Here is an 18,506-nt window from a genome sequence, read left to right on the forward strand (position 1 = left end):
ATTATATATAATGAAAAGTGTGGGACCCATGAAGGAGTTGTTGAGAGGTTTTTTGATAGTGGAAAGAGGTGTAAGGTTTTTAACTTTTGATGTGGCGCAGACGTGACAACGAAGGAGCTCACAGTGGGTTTTAACCACTGTAGATGCTCTAAAAGAGCATAATAAAAATTAAAAAAATATAATATACACATCAATTATCCAAAATTATAATTTAAAATCGAAACAGATAATATAAATTAGGTGACTATTTAATCCATTATTATTTTTTATGTATATAAATATATGAATTTCCATATATATATCATTTGCGTCGCCCATGGATGACTATCTAGTCAAGGCACCCCAAAGTGAACGCACTAGGGCGCCCGACTAGACAATCCTCATGGGGAATGCTCATGGCGAGTCGAACAGGATAAAAACTATATGTGGCTAAAATTGGGGTGCCCTAATTACTTTCGGGCACCTTGCTCAAGTCGAGACAATAGAATCACTTTCGAGCATCTCACATCACTTAGTTGTGCGGTAGAGGCGTGCACGATAGGTGCTCAATGTAATAAATTTTTCTATATATTTCCATTATATTACACTCACATACGTGTTTCTGTACAACTAAAGGGACATAACAATGAGAGTCATCTTTACTGTCACATCACTCCCTCCTCAATCGTACAATAAACACATGCATATAAAGAGATCGAATCCTCTAATTCACTTTTTATATACTAAGAGATGATTTATAATATAATTACGATCAAATTTAGTCACAATTATATTATAAATCATCTCTTACTCCATAAAAAAAATAGACTTGAAAATCCTTGCTCGCATGCGTGGGGCATAGCTTAAAAGAACCCTATATATATATAATATAATTTAAATTTTCCTTTCGATGGTATTTTGGATATTATTTACCTCACAACTCATACCTCAGAGCTCACAAGGATTCTGTATTCCCGTTCTAGAATTTTCCTCATCTTTCTTATTACAAAAATTAATACATTCATTTGATTAATATAAATTAATTAGGTTAAAATTGCAGCCGATTCGGTTCCGACCGACCCAAATCGGCCGTTCGCCTCCCCCTAACCGCGTCTGCTCGCCTTCCCCCAACCGCGTCTGCTCGCGTTCCCCTCCTCCCTCTCCGTCGATCTCGTCGCCGACCTCTCGTTCTCTCTGTTTGCGTGATCTCCGATCTCTGGCTGTCCCTGATGGATGATAGCTGTGCGGTTTGCGCCGATCCCCTCGAGTGGGTCGCGTACGGTCCATGCGGCCACCGGGAGGTTTGCTCCACCTGCGTCGTGCGCCTCCGATTTGTGCTCGGCGACCGCAGTTGTTGCATATGCAAGACTGAGTGCCCGATGATCTTCGTCACCAAGGTACCCCATATAGGGATTTGCCCCAATATGTTTCTTCTGTCGTTTGTTCTCCTTCTCAATTAGATATATTTTTTTTTTCGCTGTCTAATTAGGATTTGCTTGTAGAGATAGAATTTTTGCATTAATTTTGATATCTGCAATGTTCTTTTCTCATATACCAACACAATTAAGCTCTTTAGCACTGTGATTGTCATGTACTGGTAAGATTTATTCCTTTCCAATCTCTTTTCCGTTGGTTTGAACTCATTTTGTTAATGATTAATATGAAATTGCGTAGCTATGCTTTTTTTCCATGTTCCTTGCATTATATATTTAAATTGTATGGCATTTAGATGTTTTTTTTTTACTTTTCATTGCTAATGCTGTAATTAACAGGCTCTTGGAGATTATACTAGAGTCGTAGCTGATTTTTCAGTTTTCTTAACTGGAGGAACAGAAGGAAAGACTGGAGAATATTGGTACCATGAAGATACACAAGCCTACTTTGATGATGCTGACCATTACAAGATGGTAAAAGCGATGTGTCGTCTTTCCTGTAGCATCTGTGACAAGAATTCTGAGAGTCAAGGTGGTGAGGGCACAAAGAGGAGAACAAGATTTAGGAGCATAGAACAATTAAATGGCCATTTAAGGCATCAACACAACTTATTCACGTGCAACCTATGCTTGGAAGGAAGAAAGGTGATTTAACATAAAAATGTTTTTTTGTGACTTATTACTGTGTATGAGTATCCTTAATCAACTGGGGAAGATTAAATTTCTTAATTGCTTGATCACAGTTTACATGCCAGCATTGAATCTGATTCCAAATAATTAACCTGTTTTCTTAGTGCTTCTGTCGAAAGAGCCAAAGAGGCGCTAAATTTCATTGTGACTTTTCTGCATGCTAAATTTCTTGCTGGTTACCTTGTTTTTTTTAGGAATTTGTGTTTCCTTTTCTTCTTGAAACTCTCTTTCTTAAAACATGTAAGTTGATGCCCACAGTACGGATACACACAGTTCAAAAAGCTGGAATAGACCAGCCTGTTTGACTAGATAATTGAGAACTAGTTACACCTGCTGGTTCAGTCCAGCCAGAGACATTCTACCTAGCAAAATAGGCAAAAAGGTACATCATCTCTGATTTTGATAATTGAATTTGCAAGTCAGTGGAAGTTACAACCTAGTTGCTTAAAATATTATATGCGTTTATTTTTAATTTTTTTTGTAAATACCTATTACGACAATCTCTCATTATCCTCAAAGCCTTAAGCCAGGCTAAAAAATTCTTGTCATCATGGCACAAAGTTGTTCACAAAGCTAATAATTGCAAAAGCTTGTGTTCGGATCTCACTGATATAGTTATAGGATCATGACTTTTCTTGGGGACACAGTAACTAGGGTATTGCTTTTTTTAACTTCTCATCAAACAAGTTTATTTGATTTTTTGTAATTTATTGCCAAGAATCAGTAGAATACCAGTGCCCTTGCTGAAGAACTTTAGTAATTTCAAACAGGTTTTTATTTGTGAACAAAAGTTGTACACAAGGTCACAATTAAATCAACACAAGAGCACTGGGGACTCTGAGGTGGATGGCAATGAAAGTGAGCGTGGAGGCTTTATGGGTCACCCCATGTGTGAGTTCTGCAAAAACCGATTCTATGGGGATAATGAACTTTATGTCCACATGTCAACAGAGCATTATACCTGCCACATATGTCAACGGTATGATTTAGCTCTTTCCAGATGACTTCATTATTTCCAAATTTCATGGACATTTTTTCACTTGTCATGACAAATGCAGGCAACATCCAGGACAATATGATTATTTCAGAGATTATAATGACTTGGAGGTATTGTAGTAAATCTCTACTTTTATGTAATTCTAGAGAAATTCACTGCAGCTGTATATATAAACACTTGTTTAAATGTGTATGCCTTGCCTATGTTTATGTAGTCAAACCTTTTGCATCATGTATTTAAGGTCAAAATATCAGCGAAATAATATCTGATGATTATGAGAGCAGCATTTTACCGGTTCAGAGCTTTTAAATCTCTAATTATCTAACTATAATATTCTTGTTATACAACAGATGCATTTCGGCCAGGAGCATTTTCTTTGTGAGAATGAGGCATGCTTAGAAAAGAAGTTTGTTGTTTTTCAAACTGAAGCAGAGATGAAGGTGAAATTTTGGAGAAATTCGTGTCTCTTTTCTCTTTGTATTCCTTAAACAATATCATGATTTGACAGACAGAATAATTCTCTGACCTTTATATGCATTTCCTTACAGAGGCATAATGCCCTTGAGCATGGGGGGAACATGTCACGTTCCAAGCGAAATGCCGCACTTAGGGTATTCAACTATCCTGAATTTCCTCACTCCTGAAACAGTTTGTCCTTTAGTTTATTTGTTGAAGTATTCTTCTCATTCACATTCTTCGTTCAGATACCAACTAGCTTCACGTATCGGCGGAACGAACAAGAGCAGCACCGAGGAAGAGGTCGTGGATTCCACCGAGATCCATCTGACAATCAGTTATCTATAGCGATACAAGCTAGCCTTGAAACAGCAGCAGCTGCTGATGGTAGATTTCAGGATTCTTCTTTTGGTGCTCATTCGAACTCTGAGCATAGGAGGGCGAGACGTGCCAATGCATTTGCAGGTTCCTCAGAAGTCTCAACTGTCAATGAAGGTCTGGAAGCATCTGTGAATCAAAACACTAGGACAACTCCAATACTAGAAGAATCCTCCTTCCCTCCTCTTTCTGATAGAGAACTACTAGAGCCTTCTTCTAGATATGTTCAAGCTCTTAGCCAAAGTTCCAGAAATCCTGTCAAACTTAGGGAAGAATCATTTCCTCCTTTACCTGGTGTGGCTAATAAGCCAAAGCCTACACAGGGATTAGATGGCTCTTCTGCAAATTCACTTGCTGCCCGGCTCCAACGTCACAGAGGCTCTATTGTGATTAACTCTGCTCCACAAAGGGCACTAGAGTATCATGAGATCTTCCCAGCTGCTTCTCAATTACGAACCGCGCCAAATAATGTCATCACATCATCCACTTCTACAAGTTCTCAACCACGAGCAAACCGGACAAGAGAAAATGGATTTAGATCACCTTCATCTGCTAGTTCTATTAATTCAGATGCTGCTAATAGGATGAGGCATTCAGTATCAGCTCCCAACCTAACTGGTGGGAGTTCTTCCAACCAAGCTATTCTGAGTGTCAAGGGAGAGGAATCATTGCCTCTAAGTAACCAATCTCATACTTCCGTGAGTGATATTCACACTGCTAATAAATCATTGGTAGAACAGATTCAAGCTAGCTTGGGTATGGATGAGGACAAATATAGTGCATTCAAAAGCATATCATTAGAGTATCGTCAAGGTGTGATTAATACTTCAGAATATCTTTCTTATGCTGAGCAATTTGGCCTGTCACATCTTGTTCTTGAACTGGCTCGTCTTTGTCCTGATGCTCAGAAGCAGAAGGAGCTAATTGATGCTTACAATGTGAATTTACGGAACAAAGGACGTCTGCAAGAAAAAGCCAGCAATATGGATGGTAGAAAAGGCAAGGGCAAAATTTCAGCCCGAGCTGAAAGTAAGGCTAAGAATACATTAACTGATAACTTCCTGGATACAGTAAAGAAGCTGCAATTGAATCAGAAGGCTCAGGAAGAAGAGGTGGTGGAAGTGCTTTCAAAGGATGGCTACCGACTTTCTAAGGATAAACCACAATCGCCCAGAGTTTCCAACTCAGGTGCAACTAATGTCAATTCAATTGAAATTAGTGTCGACAGGGCACCCTATTCTGTCACAGACATAGCAAAGCCAAATTTGACTGATGGTGGGAGCGGTAAGCAACGTAAGAAGACATCAAAATTCCATAGGACACGCCTGGGTGATGGTTCAGCAGCTGCACTTGATCTTTCTCGCAGAGATGTTAATCTTGAAACACAAGAGAATGGAGCCATTAATGGTTCTTCTGAAACCATACCGATCCGAGGTGTTTGGCGTAGTGGCGGTGCACAGAGACTTTTCACAAACTCTAGTAAGAATGCCTGAAATGCGTCGATTTCTTTTTTTTTTCCGAACGTCATGTGGTTGATTTGGTAATCTATATGTATCAGGTTCTGCAACAAATGCATATCTGATGCATCGATACTATATTTTGCCATTTGCGACTCTTTCGCAATTATATTTTGTGTAATTTCACATGTTTCCAGAACCTTTTGAAATGTGCGCTAAGGATGGACAATGCAAAGTTTTGTGGTGGTCAGACCACATTTTATATATTGTTCGAATAGATTTGGCAAACATTCTCTGCACCTGCATATTAGTTGTCTCACTATGACTCCCAGCATAATTTGTCTAGTATTCTCATGCACGTTTCATTTAGCAAGGGAACAACTTAGCTTAGACCTGACCACGGTTCTGAACCATCGGTTCGACGATTTCAGGTAGGTCGATCCTTAATCTTAATCATTCAAGATGATTACGGTTTGGAACCGTCGATTCACGATTCGTCATGGTTAAGATTATTATGTTAAAAAAATTATAAATTAAACATTAAAAATTACACATTGCAAATTAAAATTTATTGGAAAAAAAGACTTATAATTATTTAAGTTGTCTACGTATTCCCTTAGGGGAATCAAAGCCCACGTAATTCTTTTACATTTTTGTTCTTTTACATTTTCATTGACTTTCATTTTCCGTTCCTGTCGTATTCGTTCATTCAGTATCAAAATCTTCAATTTCGTCATCTGAAAGTTGTATTTCTTGGATTCTTTTCTCCGCTTTGGTCCAATCATTCAGTAATATTTGAGCTTCCAATAAGTCAGGAGACAAAGTTGATTGCCGTTCATCTAATATGTTGTCGCCGACACTGAACGTCTGCTCCACAGGCCACAGCAACAGTTGACATTGGACAAGTTAAAATTTTTTTTGCGATCACGGAGAGGACGGGAAAGTTTTGAGCCTTCTGTGACCACCATTTTAAGATATCGAAATTTTCGCTATTTGCTTCATTGAAATCAAAAGAAGTAAAATAATTCTCAAGTTCCTGTGTGGAACTTGAGAATTCTCCCAGACGTTTTGTCTGTTCTTTTAATACAAGTTCTGCTTTTGTAAGTTTTATATTACTACTAGTAGTTTGTTGTATTTCAGAAATATTAATGTGTTCCATATTTTACATAATATTAATTATAAATATCATATAAATAAATTCTAATATTATATATATAATATTAACTAGATCAGGAGAAGAAGAATTTTAAATTGGAATTAAAGCGTCGTAATATAAAGTTAACATTTCTGGCAAAACTTCTAATTTAAATCTAGGATCTAAAACAAATGTAATTAAATAAATTTCAGGAATAAAATAAAAAATATTTTTTCCATTTAGTTTTCATAGCTAAGATGCAAGGAGATAAAGATTCATTATTAATACGTCCGTTTAAAATTAATACTATATTAGAAAAATTTTCTAAAATTAATTGAGTAGTGGGATAATAAACACCGAAAAGTTGTTCGGTTGCATCATTAAATATTTTTAAAATTTCATAAATACTACTGTAAATATTACATTGTTGTGAAAATAAATATATATTAGTATTAGTATTAGTATTTTGTGCAAAAAATGAACATAATAATTCTTTATATTCAAATGAATCTTGTAATAATTGGTATGCTGAATTCCAACGTATTGGTACATCACATGGAAATTTTTTAGGTCTCATTTTATTAGTTTTACAAAACCTACCCCATTATTTCATTATAGATGGATGAGATCATAAATAAGAAATTGCAATTCTAATTGATTTAATATAACTTTCTAAAATTTTTAAATCATCTTGAACACATAAATTTAAAACATAGCATACACAACGAATATGAAAAAATAAACCGCCAATAATATGTTGACAAACAAATTTTAGATCATTTATACAAGCGGTATTGGAACTAGTATTATCTAATAATATTGAAAATATTTTATGAGTTAAGCCATATTCTTCTAAAATTAAATGTAATAATTGTGTGATGTTATGAGCATTATGTGATTCATCAAACACTTTATAAGCTAACAATCTTTTTTGGAGGTTCCAAGAGTTATCGATCCAATGACAAGTCACACCCATATACGAATGTGTTTGCCAATGGTCATTCCAAATATCGAAACATAAAAAAACTTTATTATCTAATTTACTAAATTCATAAATTAAATTCTTTTTTCCTTGTTTTACTAATTTTTTAATTGTATAAGTAAGTGTAGTTCTAGAAACACGTTTAGCAGATGAATTAAGAGATTCTTTACAAAAATCTTCAATTGTGCATTTAGATCCAAAACTAAAAGAAAGATGTTCTACGGAAACAAATTTAGCTAATGATTCTCTTAATTTATTATCCGAATATAAAAATAAACCGGAATCGGTACTACCGCTAGTTGAAGAAAATCTTGATAATTGTGTTTGAGAACGGTCGAGTCCAAATTCCGTCGGATGCTTCGTTTCTACATGTCGTTTCAACGAACCATAGCCGCCGCCAGCTTGGAATTTGTAGGAAGCATTGCAGTGCTTACATTTTGCACGCATTTCTCCCGACGGAAGAGTGACATTCTCAAAATGTTTAGTGAAAATATAAGACTTTAGAGAAGGAAGTTCCCGAACCTTAGAAGTAATTGCAATGGTACTTTCTTGTCTTTCGGGTGTCGGATTCGGAAGATGCTCGATCTCATCATTGGTGGATTGAATGTTGGAGTCCTCCTCCCGCGGATTCATTATTTCTTTTCTCTTCCGAGCTCGAGATGACACACCTCCGCTATCTCCTTCCATTATAATTGAAAATTGGAAACGAAAACATGTAGAGAATACGAAATTGAGATTAAGAGTAGAGAAGATGTGTATGAAAATGATGAAATAAACTCTCTATTTATAGAGTTTTGATAGTAACGGACACTAAATCATACTCATTAATCAAAAAACGATCAAATGATCCTAACCGTTGAAAAAAATACCCACCCCCCCCCCCCCCCCCCACTCTCTCCGAACGGCTATGAACCGTCGGTTAACTAGCGGTTCAAGCTGGTAAAAAAAAATGTTGAACCGGTGGACTGAACCAGCGATTCGTCGGTTTTGCACCAACGGAACCGGAACCGGCCCGACCGGTTCCGATTCGATCCGGTGAACCGGGTCAATGGGCAACCGGCCCGTTGACCCGATTACGGGCCCAGGCCAGACCCAGCCCGGGGTCGGGTCTACTCGTTGCCCATTGACCCGATTACGGGCCCGGGCCAGACCCAGCCCGGGGTCGGGTCTACTCTAGCTTATGCAAAAAGTATGCAACCTTTCTATTCTTAAATAGGTTTGTTTACTCGTATGAACAGGAGAAGATGGAGGGGGCAACTCCAATAGATCATGGAAGGCAAGGGATGGATTGATCCGAAGGAACGTTGCTGACAGACAATCCCTCATTCATTCTAAGCGTATTTCGTGGAAACACGAGAGAATACAGGGTATATTATTCTTAACATTGATCTGGTTGTCTTTCGTTTATTACCTTATTATTGGTTACTTCATATGGGATGTTCAACAAAAGTCGAAAGATAACACATTTCATACCATACAGAGGATTCGAACTAGTAGATGGATCCAATACCATGCCCGATAGAAAATTTGAAGATATAAAGGGAGGGAAGTTCAACAAAGTCGCAAACTGCCTGATTATGGAAGTTATTCACTTAAAGAAGGCATCAGACAAGGATTCATCCGTGCCTTAGTAAAAAATTAAGCTAAATAATTATAGTAGGCCATTCCATCTTAATTTATCTATATTACTCAAAATGTAAGTATGAACCTGTGTTGTGCTTCTGGGGGTCCTTGTAACTCATTCATACCCTTAAACTTACATTTCGAGCACCAAAGGTAAATAAAGTGAAATGAGCAAATCTATAGGGTTTAAAATGTAAGTGCAGAATTATCACTATGCTCTTTTAGGGGCCATGAACTCATGTATACTTTCAAATTTGCATTTTGGGCAATGTAATCTATTAAACCAATGTGAACATGCAATGCTCAAAACGTTGAGTGGGAGGCCACCATTACATTCTTAAGGGTGCGTTTGGTTCAAGTTATCATGTATAGTCTTAGTTATGTGATTACCAAGTAATTACATAACCAAGGTTATCAGGAATAAAACATAACCTATTAAATGTTTGGTTCAACTTAGGTTATGCAACCACTTAATTTTACATTTACTAATTTACCCATTGACCTTTTGAATTAATTTAATTGAATAAAACTCTTTTTCTCTCTTCGTTCTCCCGTGACTTCTCTTCTCCCCCTCTTTGTTGCCGCCACTGAACAGAGCAAGGAAAAGGGGCTTCCCCTTTTTCTTCTTGTCGCCGCCGACCAACAAACGATCCTCTCGCCGCTGTCATGTGGATTTTGAGTGTTCAACTCTCTCCTGGCATGGCCTTCCTCCAAAACCCTGCTGTCTATAACAATTGTGATGTTTTTCGCATTGGCGCCACAGATCTCGCAACATCTGCATCCACAGAACAATTATTTCTAGCAATAAATAAAGGAGTAACTTCAATGTTTGATGTCTTTAATCAATAGAAATAAGCACAACTCCAGAATTTTCTACCACTTCAATCAATAGAAAGCTTGAACTAGCAGTAAGGGAAACGATTCATAGCTTAAGAAAACGGATCGTCTTGCTTGAACAAACTAGATCTAGAATCGACTTTGTCGGTGTGACCAGATTTCAGACACCACAAACGAGATGAGGGAAGAGGAACTCAAGGAGATGAACGCGGATCAAGCAAAATCCAAAAGTCAAAATGCACAAATTGCCCTTTACCACAAACCAGGCCTCGGCACAGTGGCGATGCGCGAAGCCGAGCTCGCCCTTGCAACGACACCCCAGCAGGATCAGCTCGGAACCCCCCTCCCGGAACGAGAACTCAAGTGGCAGATCCGGCACATCCTATCCCCCTCCCTCTCGCTGCCATCCCCGTCTGCCTCGCAGCCGCCGCATCGCCCCACGCCTGTGGCCACACAGGCACCCTTCTCCACCGCCTCCCCCGCCGTCTCTGTGGCCTCGGGCGCCGCTGCCACCGGACTACTCGATTCTGCTCCATTTCGCTGCTCGTTCCCCGTTATTCGTGGGGAAATCGAGGTTGCTTCTAGCTTTGAAGAATTCGGAATCGCCGGAGCCGCACGACAAGCGAGCGGAGATCAAGAACCGATTTCAAGGAGAGGGGGGAGAGGATTATGGAGGGTAATTTTGGAAGAAAAAAATGATAACCCCGGAATCGTCCAAAACCTTATATTTCGGAGGTAATGTAATTCCGGGTTGCATGCCGACTTTGCTGATGTGGCGGGAATCGCTTATTACCAGGAATCACTGATTACCTAAACCAAACAAGGTTTTTGTTGATAACCTATCAAGGTTATCAACGATAACCCCCAACCAAACACCCCCTAAAGGTCATAAGACCTCAAACGTGTCATTAGACTTGCATTTTGAGCAATATAAGTCTATTAAGGTGAAACATTCATTTCAACTTGATAGACTTATTGTGCTAAATTTGCAAGTGTGAGACAATTAATGTGCTCCTAGAGATCATAGAAACTTATGCATGCCCTTTAGTTTTATTTTTATTTTTAATTTTATTAATCTAAGTATCCAAACCTTTGGCCTGATTAATCATGGAGATATAGATGGTCTTTCACTTGATTCACCTATCGGTTCTTGACACAACAACCCCACTATCACAGTAGTTTGAGCATGCGGGTGTAAATTGCCCTGCATGAGAATCAAATGTTAAATTGCCCAATTGTCATACGTACGATTCGATTAATTCTGAAAGTGACCGATCCCATTTTATAAAAGTTTTTCATCAATCATCAGGATAAATTGATGAATCTGACACAACAACATCACAAGTAATTTAAAAAATTAATCTTTAGTAGTAGAGTAGGTCAATTAAGATGAAAATTTTATTTCATAGAGATTTAGTTTGAAATTATCAATATGCTTTTAAAAATCTCACATACCCATACAGGCCCTTTTGAGCAATGTAAATCCAATTTCACCATAATTGACAATCGTATATGAGTGCAGTGGAAGATCACTAAGTTGTCATCTGAGGTTCAATCCCCAGTTACGATGTATTTTAGTTTTTTTTTTCAAATGGAGCGCGCAATCATTGAATACTGGGCTTCTCTGACACCCACCGCGAGTATTTCCCAATTTACTCTAGTGGTCGATGGAAAAATTTCATGGGACTGGATACACTGTAAGAATTTTTCTTCAATGGGACGATAAATCTAAAAATGCTAGTAGTAAAAATTTTCCTTTGTTGGGACGATTTAAAATGCTAGTCACTTGGATGGATCTACTTCTTAATTTATCCTATTGACCAGTAAAATTTTTTTATAAACTGAACCAATCACCTTCCGAATTAATTGATTCGAAAAATTCGATACCTAGCTTATAAAAAAAAAATGTAAGAATACATAAAATTTAGATCCGTGTAGCTCCGTCAAGATGGATTGAATTTAACAAGGGAAGTACAATGCCAGAGAAGACCAATAAGAATGTTTGCCATCAATTACGCTTTAAAGAGAGAATATAAGATCTGGGCAAGATAAATTACAGTAACGAAGTAGGACATTTTATGTAGATTCAAATCACATTAAGTTTGCGCATCAGATGAGCCTTTATCAAAGAGAGTGCACCATTTGAGAATTTTATAACTTCACATGCGTAAAATAAGAATGTTAACATAACACCTCTCCCAGATTCCCTGTTTTTGATTGCTTTATCACAGTCCACTCTCACCATTTCCTTATGAAATGGCTCAGCTTGTAGATTGCCAAGCCTTTCGATCTATTAGGTTGAAGCAAAATGCATTTTAATGGTTGCTCAATTTCAGCATAGTCATCATCTTAGTAGCGCATGTGTATCCTCTATTATCTATCATCTCTCCTTGAATAGGTGTTTGATCTCCTCAACAAAGGACCTCAGTCTGTCCTTGTTCATAGTCGTCATCACCTACAGCATCGTGCTTTTGGTCCTTGACTGCAAGGATAGACAATCACAATGTGTTAGTCTGTCATTGTCAACACAGATTGGCCAACGTTTTGTAAGCACAAGCATTTAGTGCATTTTAATCTGTTCCAGTCCCGAGCCAAGAGGAGAAACAGTTGGATATCAAATTATGTTTCTCTTACCAATATATGAAACAAAGACATTCAAGGTTTGAGGTACATGCAGCCATGGATTCCGTCATGGTCAAGTAGTGGCAGTGAGAGATTACCTAAAACTCTTTTCAAAGAGTTACATGTTTAAGCAATGGTCCTCATCCACATCATCAGAAAATTGAGATCTAATGCATAGTTTTGATTTATCTCGGAAATTTTATAAATCACAACCTGTGTTTCCGAAATATACCAGAAAACATCCCTAATGTATTTACCAAAGCACACTCCTCCATTTTCTGACACACTTTCATTTCTAATTTCTCAATAACCACAAAGGTCACCAGCTGATTTTAGCTTCCTCAAGCTGCTTTTGTTTCAGCAATAGTCAGTACTTTAGGTACCTTTGGGATGTGAATAGCTTAGGATTTGTTTGTGTGTGTGTGTGTGTGTGTGTGTGTGTGTGTGTGTGAAAATAAACTCACTTGTGAGATCTTTCATGAAAAAATATCATTAGCTTGTTGATCATTCTAGGTGGATCAATGCTAAGCAAGTTAGGTTTAGAAATCAACTTGTTGGGTTAAGTGAGTTGTTTAAGCATCATTAGGATGTAGATATCTCCAAAATGCATGTTTTAGGTGGAAATGAAATCGCACAAGATTTCAAGTGAAAAAATGCTATCAAAAGATGATTTCAAAATTAGCTTGTTAACCAAGTTATGCAAATCTAGCTCACATAAGCTGCTTTTGAACCAACTTATCAGGTCAAAGTGTATTGTTTGGGCACCATTGAGGTGTGAAATATCCAAAATGCATGTTTTAGGTGGAAATGAATTCAAGTGAAAATATTGTCACAAGATATAAATTCAAATTTGTTGACCATGGAGTGCAAATGAAGCCCAAGTATGCTGAAATCAAGTTGTTTAGGTCAATATGAGTTATTAGGTACCACTAGGATGTGAATAACCCCAAAATGCATGTTTTATGTGGATCTAAACTCGCATAAATTTCAAGTTAAAAATGTTTTCAGCAAACATGGAAAACAGTATAGATTGATCTTAGAAGCCTCCTTTTGAAAGTGGGAAGCCACCTTATATCAAGTTCATGTAGAGATATGAAAAGGCTGAATGAGAATAAAGAGTATTCGGAGTTTTTGTGTTTTTGAAAGTAAGGAAAAGATGTTTAGCATTATTAATTTTATGAATTGCTAGTTTGTTTGATTCTATAAACGTCTTGTAGTTGGACAATAGCAACAAACTTTAATTTCTTTCTAATCTCATCTCTTCTCCTTCCTATCCTACTTCCATCTCTTCTCTCTATTTGTACCCCTACTATACTTCCACATCATTGAGTAACTAAGATAAGATTGACAAGTAGATTCTCAAACAATATACAAAGAGAATTAGCAGCAGTTTCAATCTACAAAATGCTCAATGTGAAATTAAAACTATAACCCAGCACATGTTTTTAGATCGCACAATGCTTACATGTTACGACATAGATTCAGTGAATGCTAGACTAATGTTAGCAAAGAAGTATCCAAGATACAAAAATAGCAGCATCAGAATCTTTTTGCTTCAGAATTCTTTAGGTAATATAATGGATCCTTTGTTATTGTGAAAACAACTAGGTCAAAATTCAGGCTATGAAAAAATCTAGTAAGTATAACTCATTTTCTTTGATGATGAAGAAACCATTCTCTAGGTTGTTAAACAAGATAGGATTTTTTTTTTCTTTCAATGTATCAGTTAACAATAAAAGCAGAATAAACAAACAGCAATTGATTCAAAGTCCTTAAACACAACTTCCCAAGAATAAGAAAAAAAGGATAGCCAACAGAGTGACTTACAAAATATCTTCTCCGCGGAATGGAATTGAGTTGCAGGAGGTTAGTAGGGGCGGTGGTTATTGAATTCCTTTGCTATTCTCCACTTGAAGCTCCTGTTGCTTGAACCACAAAGCATAGATTATCATACTGAATGCATCATATCAACAATCCTTCATGTCAGATTAAAGTTTAAACTCCATCCTCATCTGAAATTAGCTCAGCCTGCAAATGCCAAGCTTTTTCCCTATCAATTTTGTTAAAATGCAAATGCTAAAGCTGCTAAATTTCAGCAGTTTCATCCTCAGGTAGCTCTGCATTCTTCCTTGCCATTAGCTCCAGGTCCCTCTTCATGGCCTCCTTCTTGCTCTTCAGCTTCTCAAGGTACTCCCTGTGCCCTTCGTCTAGCATTTCCTCAAACTGATCCTTGATCTCCAGCAAGGGATCCCGATCCACAAGCTCCCCTTGGTTGTAAGCCTCCCTTAGCATGGCCGTCTTGATCCCACCCTTGAGCGAGAGGTAGAAGATACCCGGGTGCCGCGTGAAGGCATTGGAAAAGGCATTAGAGAATTGGAACTCCTCGGAGAATTTGCCGATGATGGGCACGGCCATCCGCTTGAGCAGAGTAAGCGAGAGCACTTCGTGGAGCACACCTACAGTTCGCTTCTCCAATTCGGGGGAGGCCGGGTGAAGCTCCGAGGTGCTGGCGTAGGGTGATATATAGGGCAGTTCCAGCCAATCTCTAGTCCAGTCGCGCATCTCCCTCTTGAGGTAGAACCCTGGAGGGAGGCAGACATCGAAGTTGGGGCGCATGCGCACGCCGGTAAGTCGCGCCTCCTCCTCCGCCCGCCGCTCGATGACGGACTTGGCGTAGTCGTTGTCCCAGGAGACGAGCTCGATGAAGGGCTTGTCACTGGAGGCATGGACGAGGCGGAGAAGATTAGGATACCGGGGGACGAGGGAGCAGATGAAATCATCGGGGAGCCCGAAGTCGCGTTTGGCGTTGAGGAGCTTCTCGGCGGGGAGGGCGCGGTGGCGGGAGATCATGAGGAGCTTGCAGAGCTTGGCTAGGGCGGCAGGCTCGTTCTGCGCGCGGAGGTGGGCTTCGAGGGCGAGGAAGGAGCGGAGGCGGGGGGAGGGGCGGACGAAGGGGACGTGGGGTTGCCCCGGCTTGACGGGGGCAGGATAGAGATCGAACAGGTTGGGGTAGCGGGCGAGGAAGGTGGAGATGCGGATGGGGAGGCGGAGCCGCTCCCGGCGCTTCTCGAGGTAGCGGAGCGGCATTGTGTGGCCGGGCTCGAGAAGCACCTCGCGGACGACGCGAGAGCAGAGGCGCCAGTGCTTGTCGCGGTCGATGGCGCCGTCGAGGAGCCGGTCCTTGCGCCAGGGAACCTTGAGGCTGGAGATAGAGGCCCAGCCTCCGAGGAAGAACCACGGAGGCGGCCGCTGGAGGCGGCGGCGGAGCTGAAATGAGGATTGCATTGTGCTTCTGTTTCCGCTCCATAGCAGACTAGACCTCAAACAATTGGGCCCCATCTCCTATTTGGGCCGATTCAGCCCATTTCGACGGCCATGAAGAACGGCCGGAAGTCATCGTCGTCCATTTCCATTTATCATCGCCGTGTCGAAGTTTTGCAGTTCTTCAGATACAACGAAAAACAAATGATCAGGGACGTCGTTCTCTTCGTGATTATCAATCCCCTTCTCTACGCATCGATCATGTTGTTTGGCGGCCCGCGATGCCCCGGATTATGGTGTAACGGTAAAATATCTAAATGGTCATTCAGATATTCACAGTTTGAGTCCTAATTATGATGAATTTATAGAAATTTTTCTTCTAAATGAGGTACACAACTAAAAGATATTGGACTCCTGAGCTGCCCGCTACGAGTGCTTCTCGATTTACTCTGATGGCCGATGATAAATTTCTGTGGGACTAGATCGATCGACTCGATGTTATCCCGCATGATTAATTTTATTTTTATTTTTATTTGACAGCCCACGACGATAAAACATATTCATACAGTTAATTAGATATTCACATGTCAATTCTTAACCACGGCGCACCACCGAATTAGCGTTGACGGCAGAGTGATGAGCCCTTCACATTACCCCTAACTATGTATTATTATTTTTTTAATACCCATATTAAATTCTAAATCATGGACAAAAATAAAATACGAAGCCAGGTCAAATAACATAATTACCCCTAATTATGTATTATTATTTTTATTACACATATTAAATTCTAAATCAGTCAACTGAATTGAATAATGCACATTGCAGCAAACAATGTCAAATATAATTGAACAAAATAAATTATGTTGCAATGGCCATAAAATAAATTGTAATTATTATATTACGATAATAACTATAAAATTTTAATTGTTATAATATCAGAATAGTTATAATTTTCTAGAAGTTTAGAGATTTATTTTATTTAAATAATTGGCTGGATGTCTTTTGCAAAAAGACACTCCTGTGATCTTTGCTCTAAAATAATTCGACTTTCTAGCAAAAGGTTAAGAAAAGAGACTTATTAATTTTTTAAATTCAAATATTTAATTTTTTAAATCGATTAATTTTAGAGATAACAAATAATTTTACTTGACTAAGAGCATCCACATCAGTTACCCTATCCAAAGATTTTACCCTAAATTTTGGATAGGATAACTAAAAACTCTCTGCATCAGTTACCCTATGCATTCTCTAAATTTAGATTTGATGAATAGTGATTCTCTAAATTTAGGGAATGAAACCTCTACCCTAAAAATAAAATAATATTTCTTTTTAATCTCTCTCCTTCCACTCAATCTCTCTCCTTCCACTCATTCCATAAATATAATAATAAAAAATAGAAGAAAGAGAAAAAAATAATAAAAAAATTAAGGATAATAGAAATTTTAGGGTATTTGATGTAGTGTACAGTGAAAAGTGATTATCTAAATTTAATAAAGTGGGTCATTTACCCTAAATTTTAGATATAGTAATAAACAAACTGATGTGGATGCTCTAACAATACTGGTTGTTCTGCATATATTCGCGCGGCTCTTGCGTTTTTTTCTTTGTTATAGTGGAAATAAGATGTTCTAAGTGGTATGCTATAGATATTTACTTATTAGAACTCCACCTAAGTTTTTTTGTCATCATTTCCAATTGAATGATCCATTAATCCAATTTGAAGAAGGTTTTAAGGCTGCATTTGGTTAAGCTAATAAAGTTTGTAATATCATCAAATTTATAATGTAATGTAATTAATATTATATTACTATGTTGGTGAAAAAGTTATATTATCTATGTAATATTTAATTAAAAGGATGATTACAATCTTTTGTTTGGTATATATTATTTTTTTTATAAGGAATGTAATTCATATTATTATAAAATGACAAAAATATCCTACGACTTTTGTCAGATATGGTTGGCAGCCGTGGTTGGCGATGGTGGTAGCACCCCTACCGGCAACAAGTGGTGGCGGCCGGGCGACGGCGACGGTGGGAGGCGGTCGGCAACGACTGATGGCGACGACCGATTGATGCACGAAATAGAATAAGGGTATATTTGGCACATTAAATCTTAAGGTTGGAATGTAATCGAGAGTATATACTATTAGCCCTATAATATAGATTACAACAGTTTATTATATTTTGTAATCCAGATTACATTACATTACATATTCAAAAGTATACCAATTAAAATAATCAATCTTATAATGTAATTCTGATTATATTATAAGGCTAATTACCTTCACCAAACGTATCTTAAATGGATAGATATTTTTGAATGGGAATCAATGAACTTTTCATAGAACCCATTTTACTCATACGATTTTGTTGGAGTAATCGGTGTGACCCTAAGTTTTGATGTTTGACAAAGTTTTAAGTTAGGTTATTTGTTATATTTGATATACACAATTAAGTGTGAAGGTAGCAAGTACAACAAGCAAAGTCTAAGTGGAAGTCTTGGCAATGTAAGTCTAAATTTGATCTTGGCAACATAAGTCCAAGTGTGACTTACCGAAGGTAAAGTCCTATAGTGAGGAGCTATTGGCAAGCTTGAAGTCGCAGAGGCCTGAGGTGAGGAACCTCTTGAAAATAGACGACCCGATAACAAG

At 38.2% G+C, this 18,506-nt stretch overlaps 2 protein-coding genes and 1 long non-coding RNA gene across 4 annotated transcripts; 1 reads left to right on the forward strand and 2 right to left on the reverse strand.

Moving 5' to 3' along the window:
* Positions 1-1,025: 1,025 nt before the first annotated feature.
* LOC121991684 (E3 ubiquitin-protein ligase ZNF598-like) lies at positions 1,026-5,667 on the forward strand. Of its 2 annotated transcripts, none has more exons than XM_042545686.1 (7): positions 1,026-1,376; positions 1,752-2,057; positions 2,873-3,081; positions 3,161-3,209; positions 3,450-3,539; positions 3,648-3,710; positions 3,804-5,667. In XM_042545686.1, exons 1-7 carry the CDS (start codon positions 1,209-1,211, stop codon positions 5,424-5,426), a joined length of 2,508 nt encoding a protein of 835 aa, XP_042401620.1. In that variant the 5' UTR covers positions 1,026-1,208; the 3' UTR covers positions 5,427-5,667. The 2 variants fall into 2 exon arrangements, with proteins under 2 accessions (XP_042401620.1, XP_042401621.1); XM_042545687.1 differs by having other exon boundaries at positions 1,813-2,057.
* Positions 5,668-9,389: 3,722 nt separating this feature from the next.
* Positions 9,390-10,630, reverse strand: LOC121989865. Its single transcript, XR_006114347.1, has 2 exons — positions 10,224-10,630; positions 9,390-9,905 (listed from the first exon to the last, which is right to left on the reverse strand). It is a non-coding gene; the product is annotated as an uncharacterized LOC121989865 (long non-coding RNA).
* Positions 10,631-11,968: 1,338 nt separating this feature from the next.
* On the reverse strand, positions 11,969-15,943 carry LOC121991685 (protein WHAT'S THIS FACTOR 1 homolog, chloroplastic-like). The gene is made up of 2 exons (XM_042545688.1): positions 14,417-15,943; positions 11,969-12,449 (listed from the first exon to the last, which is right to left on the reverse strand). The coding sequence occupies exon 1, from the start codon at positions 15,926-15,928 to the stop codon at positions 14,675-14,677; it is 1,254 nt and encodes a 417-aa protein (XP_042401622.1). The 5' UTR covers positions 15,929-15,943; the 3' UTR covers positions 11,969-12,449; positions 14,417-14,674.
* Between the last annotated feature and the right edge of the window lie 2,563 nt (positions 15,944-18,506).

Source organism: Zingiber officinale, chromosome 6B (assembly GCF_018446385.1).
Source record: "Zingiber officinale cultivar Zhangliang chromosome 6B, Zo_v1.1, whole genome shotgun sequence".
NCBI classification, from domain to species: Eukaryota; Viridiplantae; Streptophyta; class Magnoliopsida; order Zingiberales; family Zingiberaceae; genus Zingiber; species Zingiber officinale.

Coding starts and splice junctions, on each gene's coding strand:
- LOC121991685 (XM_042545688.1), bottom strand. CDS start 15,928: ATGGGGCCCAATTGTTTGAGGTCTAGTCTGCTATGGAGCGGAAACAGA.
- LOC121991684 (XM_042545686.1), top strand. CDS start 1,209: ATGGATGATAGCTGTGCGGTTTGCGCCGATCCCCTCGAGTGGGTCGCG. Junction 2,058..2,872: donor TATGCTTGGAAGGAAGAAAG/GTGATTTAACAT, acceptor AATTTCAAACAG/GTTTTTATTTGTGAACAAAA. Junction 3,711..3,803: donor AGCGAAATGCCGCACTTAGG/GTATTCAACTAT, acceptor TTCTTCGTTCAG/ATACCAACTAGCTTCACGTA.